This window comes from Halyomorpha halys, unplaced genomic scaffold, assembly GCF_000696795.3.
Source record: "Halyomorpha halys isolate HHAL.00 unplaced genomic scaffold, Hhal_1.1 Scaffold293.1, whole genome shotgun sequence".
Lineage (NCBI taxonomy): Eukaryota > Metazoa > Arthropoda > Insecta > Hemiptera > Pentatomidae > Halyomorpha > Halyomorpha halys.
In genome coordinates this window covers 378,512-395,084 of record NW_027115239.1, presented here as the reverse complement: position 1 = coordinate 395,084, position 16,573 = coordinate 378,512, and the positions used below count along the sequence as shown (strand labels likewise).

The 16,573-nt window shown below is 31.5% G+C and overlaps 1 protein-coding gene across 4 annotated transcripts in view; it reads left to right on the top strand.

The window, feature by feature from the left end:
• LOC106680845 (uncharacterized) overlaps positions 1 to 16,573 on the top strand; it is a 304,110-nt gene that overhangs the window by 280,676 nt on the left and 6,861 nt on the right. For 2 of the 4 annotated variants that reach the window (XM_014420825.3, XM_014420826.3), the window contains exon 6: positions 14,606 to 14,838. In XM_014420825.3, the coding sequence (XP_014276311.1) occupies positions 14,662 to 14,838 (177 nt within the window). In that variant the 5' untranslated portion in view covers positions 14,606 to 14,661. Of the gene's footprint in view, positions 1 to 1,762; positions 1,819 to 1,869; positions 2,042 to 14,605; positions 14,839 to 16,573 lie in introns of those variants that run through there. The other 2 variants (XM_014420822.2, XM_014420823.3) reach the window with 2 other exon arrangements.

Sequence of the window (16,573 nt, the reverse complement as noted above, 5' to 3'; positions counted from 1 at the left end):
ATATATAAATAAAATACTTGTTCTTTTATTTTTTACTGTATGATAGTGTAAGACTGCGAAGTATACTTATATTTTACTACAGGACTAGGAACAATGTAAAGTGTTGATTTGACATTAAATGTTAGAACAGAAATTAAACTGCACATTGGTTTTTAAGAACAACTTTTAACAACAAAAATTGAATTAGAACAACAAAACATACATTGACCAATTATTGCACCTAAAAAATAACGTTCGATTCTGTTGAATTTGACAAAAATATTAACTGTAAAGTTTAAAAAATAAATTTCGAAAACATATTATAAATCATAAATTTTTTTAAACATTACAAAATGTATTTTAACCTGAGTATATAAAGCTATTTTAATTGTCATTGTAATGACATAAAATAAAATTTTCTATTTTATTCCAGTATACAAAAATGTTACTTTTTTATTATTAATGCTTTATTGTTGATATCTTTTTTAAAAATAAGTTTGAAAAAAATATAAATTTTTAAAACGTTTTAACAGATAACGAACAATCAGATGTCTTGGATTGAGGAAAAATTTATTTTTCCATTTATATCTGTTAGTCTTAATGTATCTTCTATTATATCCTTTTATAATATTTATTTTTTTTACTTTATTATTTTCTCATTTAAATTAATGCCAGTTATTTTATGTGTATATTTATTTTAAATTTTTCCAAGCGTCCAAGGTCATGGTCATTTAACCTTCAATTATACATTTATAAAAATTATTTATTTGTATAATTTTAATGTATGTATATACATCAATATCTAATATTCATACCACGATTGCTTTAAACTTGATCTGTTTCATTACTTAAATTTTTGCTAAATTTTATCATAAAAATTTCATGGGTAGTTTTTATGTAATGATTTCTTAAATCTAGGTAGTGAGAAAGAAATGATTTTCCATTATATTAATATATTATTTATTCTTTTATAACTATATTTGGAAAAAAAATTTTTTTTTAATTCTTTCTTGCATAGGGATGAAATGTACCAAACTTGTTGGAATACCATAATTAATTGTATAAATAAACACAGTTTTTTAATTTGTATGAGTTTCGTTTTTGTAGAGCTAAGTATAACTAATATTAAGAATTTTTTGGAATAAATAATTAAGAAAATTACAAAATCCCTTAAAATAAATAAATAATGATGTGAATTATAAAAAATGTATAATTAATACCTGTATAATTAAAAGAAGTTGTGTTCACTAATACTTCATAATAAATTTGAAAACTTTTCAACAAGATTATATGTAATAGGTAATAATAAAAAACATTATATGTGTGCTATTGTAAAATATGAAACACGTCTCTATATTTAAAGATCCTATTTATTAAAAGTTAAGAATTAACTTGTGAAAATGTTACAATAGAAATCCAAAATAAAAATGTTTAAATATTAGGAAATTACATTAACTGTTTTTGTTTGCTTTATGATAATTAATAATTTAGTAAACGAAATTTATTTTAGTTTATAAACAATATTATTAAATATATATACTATATTAAATAATACAGGCTACCTGTGAAGGCTGTAGCTGATATCTTGGAAGAGATAAGTCCCAGAGGAGTTACGCGATAGTACGTAAGAGAGGGAGGGGGTGCGTGCGGGGGGTTCCGCCCCCACCGCTGACGTGGCTCGCCCCTCATGAATGGGCCCCATTGGCCACGGCCTCTCCCCACCCCCCACCTCCGCTCCCTATAATACCTCCCGCCACCTCCATTCACCAGTGTGCGTGAGTGAGTGCCGGTGCATGGATCACATGGACCAATCTCTAGTCCGATCTCGTCGAGTCTCCAGTGAGTACACTCATATTATATAATTGTCATCTATGAGACGAGTTCAGTCTTGTGCAATCCCATCATCTTCGTGAGTCATCCTCCTCTGGAGTGTTCGAGCTGGAGACTCCAGAACTCTTTTCCTTTAACGAGCCAAATCGAAAAAAAGAAAAGAGTTTTTCTTCAGTTTTCTGTTTAGAACACTAGTTAAAATTCTGTTCCAGTTTTCGCAGTGAAAAAATGTGTGAGTAGAAAAAATAAATAAAAAACAAGTAGGTAGATAAATATTTAAAATATAATAATTCTCCAATAATAAAAATAAATATTCGAGCCATCAAAATGAACAGTAAAAAATAATTATTTGTCAATTATTTTTACTGGAAGAATCAATACAAAATAATGTTAATTTTCATAAAGAATTAAATAATTAATAATTCTAAAAATTACAACTAAATACTGAGTCATTTTGAATATGAGAGGAAAAGTATTCCTCGTACGCAAGTGTTGGAATCGCCCGAGACGGTCAACGGAAGGATGCAGCCCGCAAAGGCTGTTCGTGATCTATCAGAAACCGTTCGACTACCGATCTGCCGAAGGTTGTGCTACCCACTTATTTCAAAATCTGTTAAACTACACGAAACGTCACTTTTTTGCATCAGTCGATTATATCGTTTAATGACCTTATCAACTCATGAAATTGTTAAATTTGTGTTTTGTTTTTTTTTCGAATAAGAAAAAAGTAAAAAAGAATAACTGCAGCTAATTTTCGCCGGCGTGACTACTGTGAGACATAATAACCACAGATTCCGCAACCGTGAATCAGCCAGATGAAAATAAACACTAAGTGTTCTATAACAGGGGGATCCCCGAGTTCCCGAAGTTGAGTGTCTGTTTCTAGGAAAGGTCCCCTTGGGTCAGACCGAGGGGAGACTTCAACGCCACCTCTTCTAGAGATGGCGGGCTTATCGGGAAGAGAAATCCATTTAAAAAAAAAATTAAAAACTTATTATGTATTTTTGAATAAATTATTATCAAGATATCACTAAAATGTTTAAAAATGCAAACAATTACAAAACCCTCAAATTACTGGTGTTAACATGATTGACAAAAATGATAATGTTTTTATATATAGAAAAAATTGTAATTTCAAGTTTTTCGAAATAAGTAAAAACTGTATATTATTTTCGGTGACCCACCAGTCAGAATCGCCCCGGTATTCGCGGACATGCCGACTGCAGTTGTAAAACAGAAAAAAAGGAATTCCTGAATCGAGGTCCTTATGTATTTGGTCTTGTGTGCGATCTTAGCTTGGAATACCGTTTTTTTTTTTCTACAAAGTATTCGAAAAAAGTAAAAAAAAATATATGTAAAATTGGAAATTTTATTTTATTCTCTATAAAAAAAAAATGCGTGGAATTTTGGTTTCCGCTCGAAATACCTCGTTTTGCACAAGTGAAATTTCTCTTTAAATTAGTTCTAGGTTTTCATCATTTATCAATTTGACTCATTTTTAAAAATTTAAAGAAAATCCTTTTTTTTATTTATATTAAAAAATAAATTTACTTTTAATAATAATAACAGATTCAGAGATAAAAATATATTTAAAGCTATTCTATTCCAAAAAACTATAAATACGTAAATCCCATAAACAGATTCCTTAATTCGAGATAACATTATGTTAATAGCGTTTAAACAAACAAAAATGTTGTGGCTATATTTTTTATCGCAAGATGGGAGAGATATAATAATTTACAACCTGCATTCATTCAACGTGAGTAAGGAGTAATGATAGTTGATTCACTCATTCATAATAATAAAGATAAGACCTCGCTGAGTTTTGAGTTGTCAAATCGTCGACAGGATGCGGAAACAGCTGATAGTGATTGCATTACGTACTTAGACTTTGTTGTTGTTGCAGGATAAATGTATTAATATCTTAATTAATTTATTTTTATAAAAATTAGTAAAATTTAATTTTATAATAATTTTATCCTAAATACGAGGTTTTTTTTAAGTACAATTCAAAATAAAATAAAATAATATTAAATTGAATTTCCAAGATAATTTGTGGATATTATTGCATGCTTATTGTTTATATGTTATTAAATTGTTAGCCATTTGTAATCTCGTTTAAATTAATTTTTAATTATAAACATTATTAATCCATTTTCATTATTAATGGGTTTTTTTCGTACCCTTCATTAAAATGAAATTTGTACTTCATTCATCATATAGAAGACTTAGTAAAGTTAATGTAATACATTTCATACATTTCAATACATTATATTATATATGTATAAAGTGCTAGCTAATTTCACATTAATGAAGGGTAAAATATATATATGTGATTCATATTTATTATTTTTAATTTAAAGGAAATTCATCGTCTAATATTTGATTATCAAAAAAAAAATAATAATTCAATTCTTATGTTTTAATTTATATCATTTGAATCAGAAGTAATTTATGTGAAAAATTAATTAATTATGATAGTGTGCCCTTTTGTATTTTTTTTTTACAGGATTATTTTTAAACTGAATTGGTTATATCAATTTACAATTTTATTATTAAATAATATAACGTAGGTCCCCCAAGTTTTTCTTATGCTATTAAATCATTAAAATATCAATTTACTTTTATGTAATGCAATACTAAATGGCACTTGATTATGCATCACATTGTTTTGTAGAGTTACCTACAAGACATGTGCATTAAAATCACCAAATATTAATTCCTTTAACGAAAAATTTTCAAATGTGCATTGAGTAACAATTTTTTTTCACTTTAATAACACAGTTCCGATCATGGACTTCATGCTAGATGTTAGGACTTTAAAATGATAGCATATTTTTTGGGGGGCAGTTAAGTTAAATTTAAATAACAACTATAATATTGTACAGTTTAGTTGGATTCACATTATACTACAGGTGAAGTTGACTATTCTTGTCGTACTGGAGCTATAGCATCGGTAAGTCCCTCAGTTATCCTGCCTACCTAAGGTCAAATTTCTTATTGCACTGTTTTGCTGTGTAACAAAGAGTGGCCTTGTTCAGTTTGCTGTGTGCAACTCGAAATGGGTCGGCTATCTTCCATTCTTGGAGGTTTTGTTTTGTATTCGAGATCCGTAGTTTTCCCTCAACCAGGAAGTTTCTTCTGTCCGTATTTAGTAGAACAAAAGCCTGAAGGTCCGCTCAGATATAAAACAAATCAATCCTTTCAGAAAAGATCACGTTTTTTACATTTAATAGAGCTTTGGCTAGTTCTCTGAGGATTTGGCGGTGTTGAGTTTTGCATTTCGGTCAGATTACAGTCGTGTCCACCGAGCTTAAAGCATCCATTATGTCTGAAAAATTGCTTGCTTCTTTACTCGTAAAAATTATGAAAGGTATTAAGAATTAAACCGCAATAAATACCTTCATTAAGCCAAAATATAATTTATTATATGATAAATAATGAGGTAGTAATAGGTTCTTATTGCTAATAGACTCTAATTTATTAAACATAAATTAATTTTTCGCATAGAAAACAATTCCATAAGATATTATAAATATTATATTTCCCAAAATGTTACGGTATTATAACACTCATTTAATTTAGAGTTTACCATATATCAATATAGTAAATGAGAAACTGTTGAAGTAAGATGTGCAGTCTCTGGTCGGTATCCACGAAATTTATAGCTTTCAGCATGGATGTCGGAATTGCCGAAACGTTGTTTAGTTATTATAGGTTATTTAATAAGATCAAGACTTTGATAATGGAAATTTTCTAGAATGAACCAATAAACTGAGATTCGGTAACAAAATGATTTTTTTTTTAATTTAATCAAATTGACTTCAATTATTTTAATTAATTTTATTAGTCGTATTAATAAATTATAAATCTGAATTCTTTAGATCATTTGAGATTAAGATTAGAATTATTAAATTTACATGAGTATACTGAGCCTCTTAACACACATCGCTTCAAGTTGTGCCTAAAAATTATAACACAAGCGGTTACTATAACGGTGAACCATTACGTGAGCATCGCATACAGCAAAAAAAAGTATTGAAAAAAAATTATGTCCAACAATAAAGAACCCAGAGACTTTGTGGACCATCAACTACCCGAGTCACGGATGTTCCAGCAAAGAGGCAGAGATCTCAAGACTCCTGAGGACTTCTGCCTTTTTACTATTGCTTTAATTTTCGGCCTATTTAAAGATGAGACAAGAAGAGCCGGAACAAGGCATATGAAAGTGTTTCACCGTTCTGCCGCGCCAGGGTTAATCGATTTTGTATGCTCTTTTTCATATCCCTTCCTAACGGCGAAAGGAAAAACACAGCAGATATAATAGAGCTGCACCTGAAGAAGCCCAATCTTGAAAATTGACGCCCACCAGAATACGATACCGTTAGGGCCTTTACAGATTATAAGCTCATGTCGTCCGGGAGAAGATGTCACATCTCTATATCGATCTGACATGTAACCACTCTCACCATATCGATCTGACATGTGACCACTCTTACTATATCGATGTGACATGTGACCACTCTCACTATAACGCACTGTAAAATCACAAGACCATCGTTGAGAAGCTTTATCGAATCGAATAGGAAATTGACCGGTTTATTCATGAAAATATTAAATAAACGGTAGAAAAATTATGAATGCAAGTGACATTTGATCAGACTTGTATTAGGTCTACGTTTATATTGTATTCATTTCTGTTTATCATTTTTTAAATAATTTTTCAATTTTGATAATTAGTTTCTTAAAAAATATATATATTATAATTAAGGAGATGCACCCAGGCATAAATCGTCAAAAATATTATTAGTCTCTAGATTTGTACTGTTATATATTCTTCACATGGCGTTGACCACAACTCATCAAAACTTTCCTTAACACCGTTTAAGGAAAAATTTCTATTAAATATACATTTTTATTTTATATGATACAAATTATTCATTGTGAAGTTTCTTCTGGATATTGACCGAAGGCCAGGAACAAGAGCCTCATGAGAGACAAGCCCCTCGTAGGTTCTGCCCCAAATCACGGAGCCTGAACAAAGGCGCAATAGCCCTCTTCTTATATGCAATTTCTCCAGATCGACAAAAAAATTAGAAAAAAAAAAAGAATAAAATAAAACGACCTCCATCAAATGTAAAAGTTGATGTGAATATTCTCCGCCCTATCTTCTTAATCTTGCTTTTCTTCATGAGTAGCTTATATACTTTTTTTTTAACCCCATCGATTCGTATTACAATTTTTAATAACTCCATTTAAAAAATTACAAGTTCAATCTCGGCCTTTTCTCCATTATCCTCACAAGGAGTTAAAATTATTGGTAATTTAGTAATTTTTTATTTTTACCTCCACTGCAAGTAATTTGCTAACAGAAATTCATTTTCCAATTTTTCTTTTTTGCTCTGTTTCTTCTATTTATTTATTTGTTTTATTTTTCCCGAGCCTTTATTCTTAACATAAATATTGTCATTTTCGGAGCTTTCGATTTTTTTTTTTATCCACTCTGACATGCTAAGAGTTCTCTGTCATTATTTTATTTAATTGACTGGTTTATTTTTTACAAATTGACGGACATACCTTAGTATATTGAGATAATTAGTAATAACATCGCCTAAATGTGTTTTTGTTTAGTATTATTTAGAAAGAAATAACATCATTACTGAGTAATTGATTATTTGTAAACAAGAACTAATTTAATTTTGATTAAATCTATACATATGTTTTATCAAATACAAATAATCATGTATAATTGATATTTTAGAAATTTACGATGGGTACGATTAATTAAATTGATAAACATAATTTTAAAACCACGATTCATTTTCCTTTTTTCACTTTTTGTATTACTGTTGTTACTAGCCAACCTCTCATTTAAATTTTATCATCCTAAAACTTAATTTCCAGATTCGTATTCTTATTTAAAAGATGATTGTCTGATAACATAATGGTACAATTCATTTTATAAAACCACTAAAATTTATTAGTTTTCAATTACATTTAATAATCAATCCTCGAAATTTTCTAAAATTTAACATTTCTCCAGACTGTAGTTTTTATATATTTCTTGTAATAAATTATTTAGGAAAACCTAAATTCTTTTCGAACGATAAACCATAAATAAAATTTGAAGGATCCGCGAAGAGCAATTAAACCGGGGCTCCAGGTTGTCTACCTATTAACTGTTAAGCGATTGAATTACTGATTTGAATCATATCTTTCAACTTTTTACTATTTTATCTTCTGAATACAATTCGAGATCTTATGTTCCCTTTTGAGGAGCTTTTTGAGTTTTTATACCTCATGAATTTGATTGAATTTATTTTGTTAATCCCTTTTGACTTATGATCTATGTTTTACTTCACTACACATTTAGGATTTATATTTTTTTAAAAATATTATGTTATGAAATTTTTAATGGTTATTTTTTTCATTTACAGCTAATGGAATGAGTGCTTTGTGGAATAAAATAGTTCCGTGTTACGAAATAGTTTAAGCGCCATCGTTGTTAAATAATTGCTGAAATCAGTATTGTCTAATTATTATCTTAAATTTTGAGTATGTTATATATTTAAACATCAAATAATTATGCTCATTCGAGTTCTAAAATATATTAAATATTATTATTATTATTTATAATAGATTTTTTGGCTTCATTGGACATGACCTCAGGAACATCAAGGTAATGAAATTCAGTACTATAACAAAGAAATAAAAAATTGTCAGGGTGTTTGCAAAGGAAACGTGAAGATCAAAATTATCAGAAGTGTCGAACGGTGTTATATTTTTGTTTAAAGGTTTATAAAAACAGTCTGTTCTTCAGGAAAGAAATCGGGTAAACAAAAACACGTGCGGTTGGATAGCATTCACTCTCTAGAAGCTCTAAGAATAAGTGAGTTTCAGCGTTTGTAAAGGAGTTCTGGCGTATAGCCACACTCTCACAGCACATATCACGTGAACTTCATAAATTATAAAGAAAAATAAATATGAGGAAATCGACATAAAAATCATAAATGTATGTTTCATTCAAGTATGAGATGATGATCTTAAGCTAACATCATGTATATATCTAGGAATGAATAAATCCTAAACATAAAAAAGAAAAGAGGAATAGTAAAAAAAAAATTAAATAAAAATAATGAGGAATACATATTAACGAGCCCGGAAGATTGGAAACAAGTGCGTATGAAGATCTCACTACGGGAAGAGGAAAAATGTAATGAGATACGTTCGAATCCGGTAAAAATAATTTCTGGCCAGGAGTCATTATAATTTATTTTTACACAGCTTTCATGTAAAATTTGCTGATAGATATTATAGTTGTTATTATAAACATCAATCTTCTTGATAGTTAGAGCTTATTGTATTGGACATCGGCTGCTTTCGAAGTCACTATCTGTGCTGTTCGAAGTCCCAAGTTACATCGAAAGTAAATGAGAATGAGAGGTTATAAAAGACATTTGATTCCATGTTAGAAGAAACGATTTTTTAATAATATTATTATTATGGAATCATGGTTCTATGTGATAAAAGCTTTCCTGAGCCATGACCGGGTATCCACCTTTATACACCAATATAGGTTGTTGGTCACCTGATGGCCACCCGCAGGTGGATGACAGAGAACGGCGATAGAGGGAACGGGTACCGTAGGACGACTGCGGTGGTCCCAGGTAAATCACCGCTAATCGGAGCGGCTGCCATTCCAAGCCGGGCCGGTGTAAAAACGACGGAATTCTCGCTGCCGGTTAATAGCTCTACCTGCGCGGCTAATGACGGAGCCGACATTGTTATATATATAATAAACACTTAGCTCAACGGTAATTGCCGTAGGTCACCATTCCCTAGCTCCCTTGAGGTATGCCACCTCTCTTACCATTTGCTCTTCTACAGCTCCTTGGTATCTGTCTTCTTCTTTTGCCTCTTCTATTTCATTCCGCCGTCTCTCCCTTCCTCTATAACCTCGTGATTCGGCAGGGATCCGCTTCCCAGCCTCCTTTCGAGAGCCCCTCCTTCGCGTGTCTTCCGGTGCCATTGCAGTCTTGATCTTTCTTAGTTCGACAACAAGAAGGGTGATGAAATCGGAAACGATACCTATTTTATCTTATAACAAGTTAGGATCAATATTAAATTAATAAGATTTAAAATAAACCTTAAAATTAAACTAACAAAGAATTAATTTATTTTGTGGTTCAGTACGTAGTCAGTAACGATAACTCGTAGTTTACGTTTTGCTTTGTATTCTAGAACACCAACTGCGATATAACTAAAGATTTAATTAAATTTTCTTTTTACCCCGAAGCACTGAAACATAACACTATTCAACGAACCCGGTTAACAACAATAATTTAATATTTATTTTTTTTTTTTTTAATGCAATAATTGTGTTCGGTGTAAATGTGATCAGATTAAATCTTATGACCAACCCAAATAATGTTTTACCGCTATTTTAAGTAATTTCTCAAATCTCAAATTACCCAACTTTTGGGTTTTTCGAATTATTAGGGAGATGAGACCCTCCAACTAAATAAATGGTCCATAGTCTTCATTTCATTGCCTCTTATCATGACCAATGCCCAATGCTATCTTCAATGTCAAGCAAATAAATTATTCTCATTGGATTATTATAGTGAGAAGAGTGCGAAATGATATTTTCGACTTCTCAAGAGAACAATGAATGGACCGTCGAAGGACCTCAATAGATTTTCGCCTAAACGAATTATCATGGCTAATTAGAAGACAATTGAAACGGTTATAGGAAACATTGAATCGTGAGTAACATTGAAGAAGGAAGTGCGCAAGTGTGTGCGTGTAATGGACGAGCGAGGAGGGCTATTGAGAGCGGCTGATAGGGGATCTTTGATAATTAACGGTGCATAGGCCTATTCAACTCTTTTAAATACACCTCTTTATCTGCCTCTCCTAAGCACAAAATCAATTCACTATATAAGAATCGATAATCATTTTGCCAAACTATTCAATCGATATGTTATGTGCGTAATGATTTTTGAGGCCGCCGCGTCCTCCGGAGATCTCTTTGACAGAAAGATGGATCCAGAATAAACAAATACAAAAATGTGTCCTTTTTCAAAAATAAAAAATAGCAGAAATACAAAACACCATTGTTTCGCTGTTTATGTTTTTACGACTGTACAAAAGAATATTTTCTCGATTTTCAAGGAAATTAAATAAATCTACCTTCACCGCAGATTAGCTTTTATACAGTTATTAAACCCCCATTTATTTAGAATTTTCATAATTATTCAGTATACAATTAATGTTTTAAATTGTTATTATTTTACACGCTAGCCCCATTCTTGGCAATCGCTAAATAAAAAACAACAAATTGTTAACAAAATTATTTATTAAAAAAAGTAAACCTCGAATTTTATAGATTATATAAAAAAAATATCTGTTTTACTAATTTATTGTTTTCACCTTTTTATATAAATTATATCACAGCTTTTTTTAAAATGACATAAATAGGTTTAATGTGATATAAACTACAAAAACAATACAATAACAAAACAAAGTTGTGAATTAAAAAAAAATTATATTAATAACATTATAAATTATAGTAATATTTAATCATATTAAAATTAGGTTTTATGATATGTAAACAAGAAGAACAACATATATTATATGTTATTAAAAAAATTTAAGATAAGATTTTACGTTGTTTCTTAATTTTGGCAGGGTTTCTTGAATTTTTTTTTTGTACTAAAATTGTATCGCCTGTTAGATATGAATTCAAATAACCAATTTGATAATTAATCCTAAGATAACCAATTATTTCCGCGTGCCAAGAAAAGGGTTAATCAGTCAATATTTATATTATAGATTAATTTCGAAAATAGATATATTTTAGGGAACCTTTTCGATCTTTTACGGGTCCAAGACAAGTTAATAATTTATTCCCATGGAAAAATACTTCTAGAAATCTAATATAAAAAACGATATTCATAGGTGAGGAGTGACGAAAGTAAGGAAAATGCCGATAGCATAATTCGGTTGGGAATCCCACTTGGGCTGTTTCCTTCTCTCTTTGCGGAAAAGTTTTCGAAACATATACACAAACGCGGTATATGTCATTGTTTATACATTGTATCATTTTATACACAGACGTTACCTGGATACCGTAAGACAATTGTGTAACAGTTTCGTAAGAATCGGGAACAATTAAGTGATATTCATCAGTTGAACGGAGAGCGCGAAATAAGACTCGCGTTTCGCTGACAGTGCCTTCACAGCGAGGACTGCTTTGGAACAAGTGGCTCTCCATCAGACTAAACATAGGCATTGCTATTGTTCAGTCAGCTGCTTTCTTATCGCTGTGGCAAACATAAATATACCCTACTGCGATGCCAGTGTACTATGAAATAAGGAGGGATTTTTTAATTTTTTCGAATCGTTCAAACCCCCCTCTCCATCTCCCCGAGAAATCCAGACGCCAGTTTGACGATTCAGATCCCCATATGTGACTATTTGAGAAACAGCGAAGGGGGCGGAAGCTAGAAACATAAGGAAACGAGAAATGACAATGAACCGGCCAAGAGCTCGTCCGCATCCCTCATCACAGCCAAACAATAGGAAACCAATTCTCAATAGCAGACCTTCAGATAAAACTGGACGAAATTACAAAAAAATAAAATAAAAAAAATACTATTAAAAAAAGCTTACTGATCAATCTTTACGAATTTATTTATTTTTGTTAGTATGAATTTTAAAATATATTTAGCCTAATTACCACCAATAATTAATTTATAATAATTCAAATTAAAAAAATTAAAGTATTTATTTATTTTCAAACAACTTTCATCGCTCAGCAACCAATAATTAATTTATGGAGAAAATTCAGGATAATACATAGAATACATTAGCTTAAAAATAAAATAAAGCTTTTAAACGAATAATAGTTATTGAAATTTAAAACTAATAACATAAATACAGCTCATGTACATGTTTTTTAAGTTTATTTATTTTTTTTAAATCTTTACTTTCCTTTCCATATTTTTGAAAGTAAGTTTATATTTATTTATATAACGGTCATAGCCCGCGGCGGCGACAAGAAGTTATCGATGAAGATGTCTCGGCAAAGTTAATAGGCCTCTCCTTGAGAGCTAGAGTCTGATAAAGAACCCTTATCCCAACTCTAGTTCGCTGACTGGGGCTAGAATTTTGTGAGCCACCTTTCTTCTTCGACTTTTTTTATCTTCGTCCTTTTTCCAATGCCGCGGGTTTATACCAACGAGGCTGTTTTTACGGCGGAGGACGGTAAACACTCTGAAGCGATTAGGTTGCTCGGAGGAAAATTTATTACGCCGGTGTGAGCCTCAAATCTCAATATAAAAGCTCCTTCTTCAAAATTTAGTACAATTTGAATTCTCTTGGTCAACTTAAGATGTTTCTTCTATAAAGTTCTTTACTTGTTACTACATCCTGGTTAAACGAATTAGAGGAAATTAATTGTGGTCATGAATTTTCAAACGACTTGAATGAATAAAAAACGTTAACAATATTTAAAATACCGGCCGAAACCAGATAAGAAAAATTTTTAAATAATAATACAAAAACTATTTATTTTTTACTGTTGGTTAATCCACTTTTTTACTGTTGTTAAACCGAGTTTTACTGTACTAAATTTGTGTAATAACTAATAAATTCTGAGACGGTCTTTAAAAGCCACAACTAATCAAATTTATAAATACTATATATTGTTTATTTTATCATACCGTTTCATACTGTACAAAGGCCATCAACTGTTATTAATATATATGTTAATATTTTTTTTAGCTTACTAAGATATTGATTAATTTTACAGTTTATTCGCTATTGAAATTTATATCATAATTTGTATTATTTATATATATATTTTTCATTTTTATGAATTAATAATTCGTTAATAATTTAATTTTACTTATTTGTTTATTGGATATCGGTAACTGAATATTTTTTTAAAGGGTGATTATTGATAATTCTAATTTTCACAATTTATTTATTTTTTATTAAAATGAAAAGTTACAAGTTTCGTATGAAATTAATATCCAAGTTTGCATGTTCATCAAATTGTTAATAACGCTGGCATCGTTGAATGAAGTCGAGGTTGAAGAATGTATTGAAAGACAACTGATTGAATTTGACAGGGCGAAGATGGTGAGTGGCGAATCCCGTTGTGTGCTTCCCCGACCCATATCCTCTATAGACTACAGCATATTAAGATCCGAGATAAGCTGCCTTACAATTGAGCGGGAGAGCTAGATCTGACTACAATGTCTGTGCCATCGGAAGGCCCCGCACCTAGCTCGTCGGCTCTGACGGATGGCAGCCATTTGTTCTCTGCTAATATCCTAGTCCCGCCTTAAGGGTCGATTACCTTCTGCTCCTCTTCATTCATGGACCGGAGAATCTGCGAGTTCTGTCCTTGGAGTTAGCTCCTCCGGTTGGGAGTCAAGCCATCCTTGTCTTTAATGGAGAATCGATCCACTACATGTTTGATAATACAAGCTTCCAGAGCTATGAAGTCTTTCTCTTGCGTGACGGATTCTTGACGCAATTTATAATAAGAGAAGATATAAGCTTTATATATCAATCTAGCAATTATATTCGCGTTCGAGCGTGAGACATAAAATAAAAAGAAAAAAAGAAATTAGCCATAGTTTTAAGGTTTACAACTGAAATCTCACAAATATTTTAAATGTTCAATAAATCAAGATATTTTATTGACACTAGTACATTACAATTTATTTTATTATTATATCCATTCAATACACAACAACTAAATGAAATCTTGTTTTGTTTGCAGGGGTTAGCGAGGTTTGGGCAGTTGCTGTAAGTCTGGTGTGCTTGTGGTGCCCCTGTATGTCGGCCCCTACAGGAAAACCGCTCTGGGTGGATCCCTGCGGCGGAAACATAGCCCCCAGCGGCCCACACCACGACCCCGAACTCAACCCCCCGTCGGATTCAGAATTGCTGACGGGCATCATTATTTCTGCCAAGAGTGCCCTAGACTACGCGAAGCAGTTTTCAGAATCATATGTAAGTACACCTGATAGAGCTATTTTACATTCTTAACGTTCTCTTGTAATAGTGGGATTGTCCAATAAAATAATTACGGGTACCATTGCTATAACTTTTATTTCCCAATAATTAATTGCGCTCATTTAATAAAACAGACTTCTAAGAATATCAACATGATGAATCCTACTTTTTATAATTAATTCTTTATTTCGATGGCTACTTGTTCAGTACATTACTATTGTAAGCCTGCACTCCGACCCCATAAGGTACCCTTTGCCTGCCGTTATAATATCTTCAGCCATTCCTCAAGTTGACTTCTGACAAGTCGTATTTTAGTGTAAACATTTGACTTCAAATAAATTGAAAATTAAAACGGCTACTGTCCGCTAACTTTACCAGAGTAAAGTGCAAGGTAAAGAGCTCTAAATTGAAAGGCTGTTATACTGCCTCGACTTTGTGGGGATTAGATCGGTTCGTTATTTGAGGATGGTCTGGAGTGCCCGTCTAAACGGACCTCAGAGTTTATCCTCCTTCCAACCCAACGGTACGTACCTCCCCAGAGACATTGAAAACAAGGAGGCTATGTCCTGTAGTAAATCATTCAGGTAGTTTCCAACAGGATTCTTTTGTTGACAAGGCATTCCAACTTTCAGAGCTCGTTGAAGTATTTGTTGCCCCCCAAAACTTTTCACAAGCTGTTTTATATTATTTAAAAAAAAATGTTCCATTTTTTAGAAATATATCCCTACCTTCGATTAAAGTAATTAGGTAATGTATTAATAGAAATATTTTTAGAACCGAAGCAATCCCAGATGTAAATATTGCAGGGATCCAAGCGATGCGATAATACAAGTTTGGAAGGAATGGAACTCTTCAAGAGGAATGATGATTATGAGCCCCCCCCCTCCCATCAACTATAAATTCATCTGTTGTATTTTTCTAGGACTTAAGGCCCCCTTTAGGTTCCTAGGGTCAATAAAATCAAATGGTCAATGAAAGTAGTGAGGATAGAGTGGTTAGAGGTCGTCATTGAGGATAACAGCGGTCCATTTATTAAATTAAGCAAGTTTGACATACCTATTAAAATTTCTAATCCTTCATCCAAAATGATTTTCGACAACATAAAGTTTATTCGAGGGACTCCTGTACCTATTCAATGAAATATTTCTATCAACTAACGAAATATTAGACCTAAACATCATTTAAATATCAGATCAACTTCCACTCATATTCAGAGGGATATTCTGTTTCTAGATTTCCCTACTTTTACTTAGGACCTCCCACTTTTCCCTGCATATTGCGAAGGTCGTTTGCGATTTGTGTAAAGGTGTGAATTGGGATAAAGTAAGCAGTTATAAGAGAGACAAGGACGGGAGTGGGGGTGTGGAAGAATAACTGATATCCGGAGTGTGTTTCCTGTCTGTCCCATGTCCGGTCTCCCCGCGTAGCCCAAAACTTATGTCTTTCTGTCATCCTATATCTTTTATAAGTGTGATTAAGAAAATAAGTCAGTGCTTATTTTATTATATTTATCCCAGGTTTGTGTACATTTCAGGAAAATGTCCGAGCTACAAGGGTTTTATAAGCGGTTTACCGAAGGTTTAAAAATGAAAATTCTTTTACTAATTCATAAATTTTGTTAGTTATTCATAGGTTATTAGTAATTTTATTATACAATTGTCCTTATTATCATTTAAAAATAATTCCAAGCATAGCATGGTTATAACTATCTAAATCTGAACTTATATAAAAT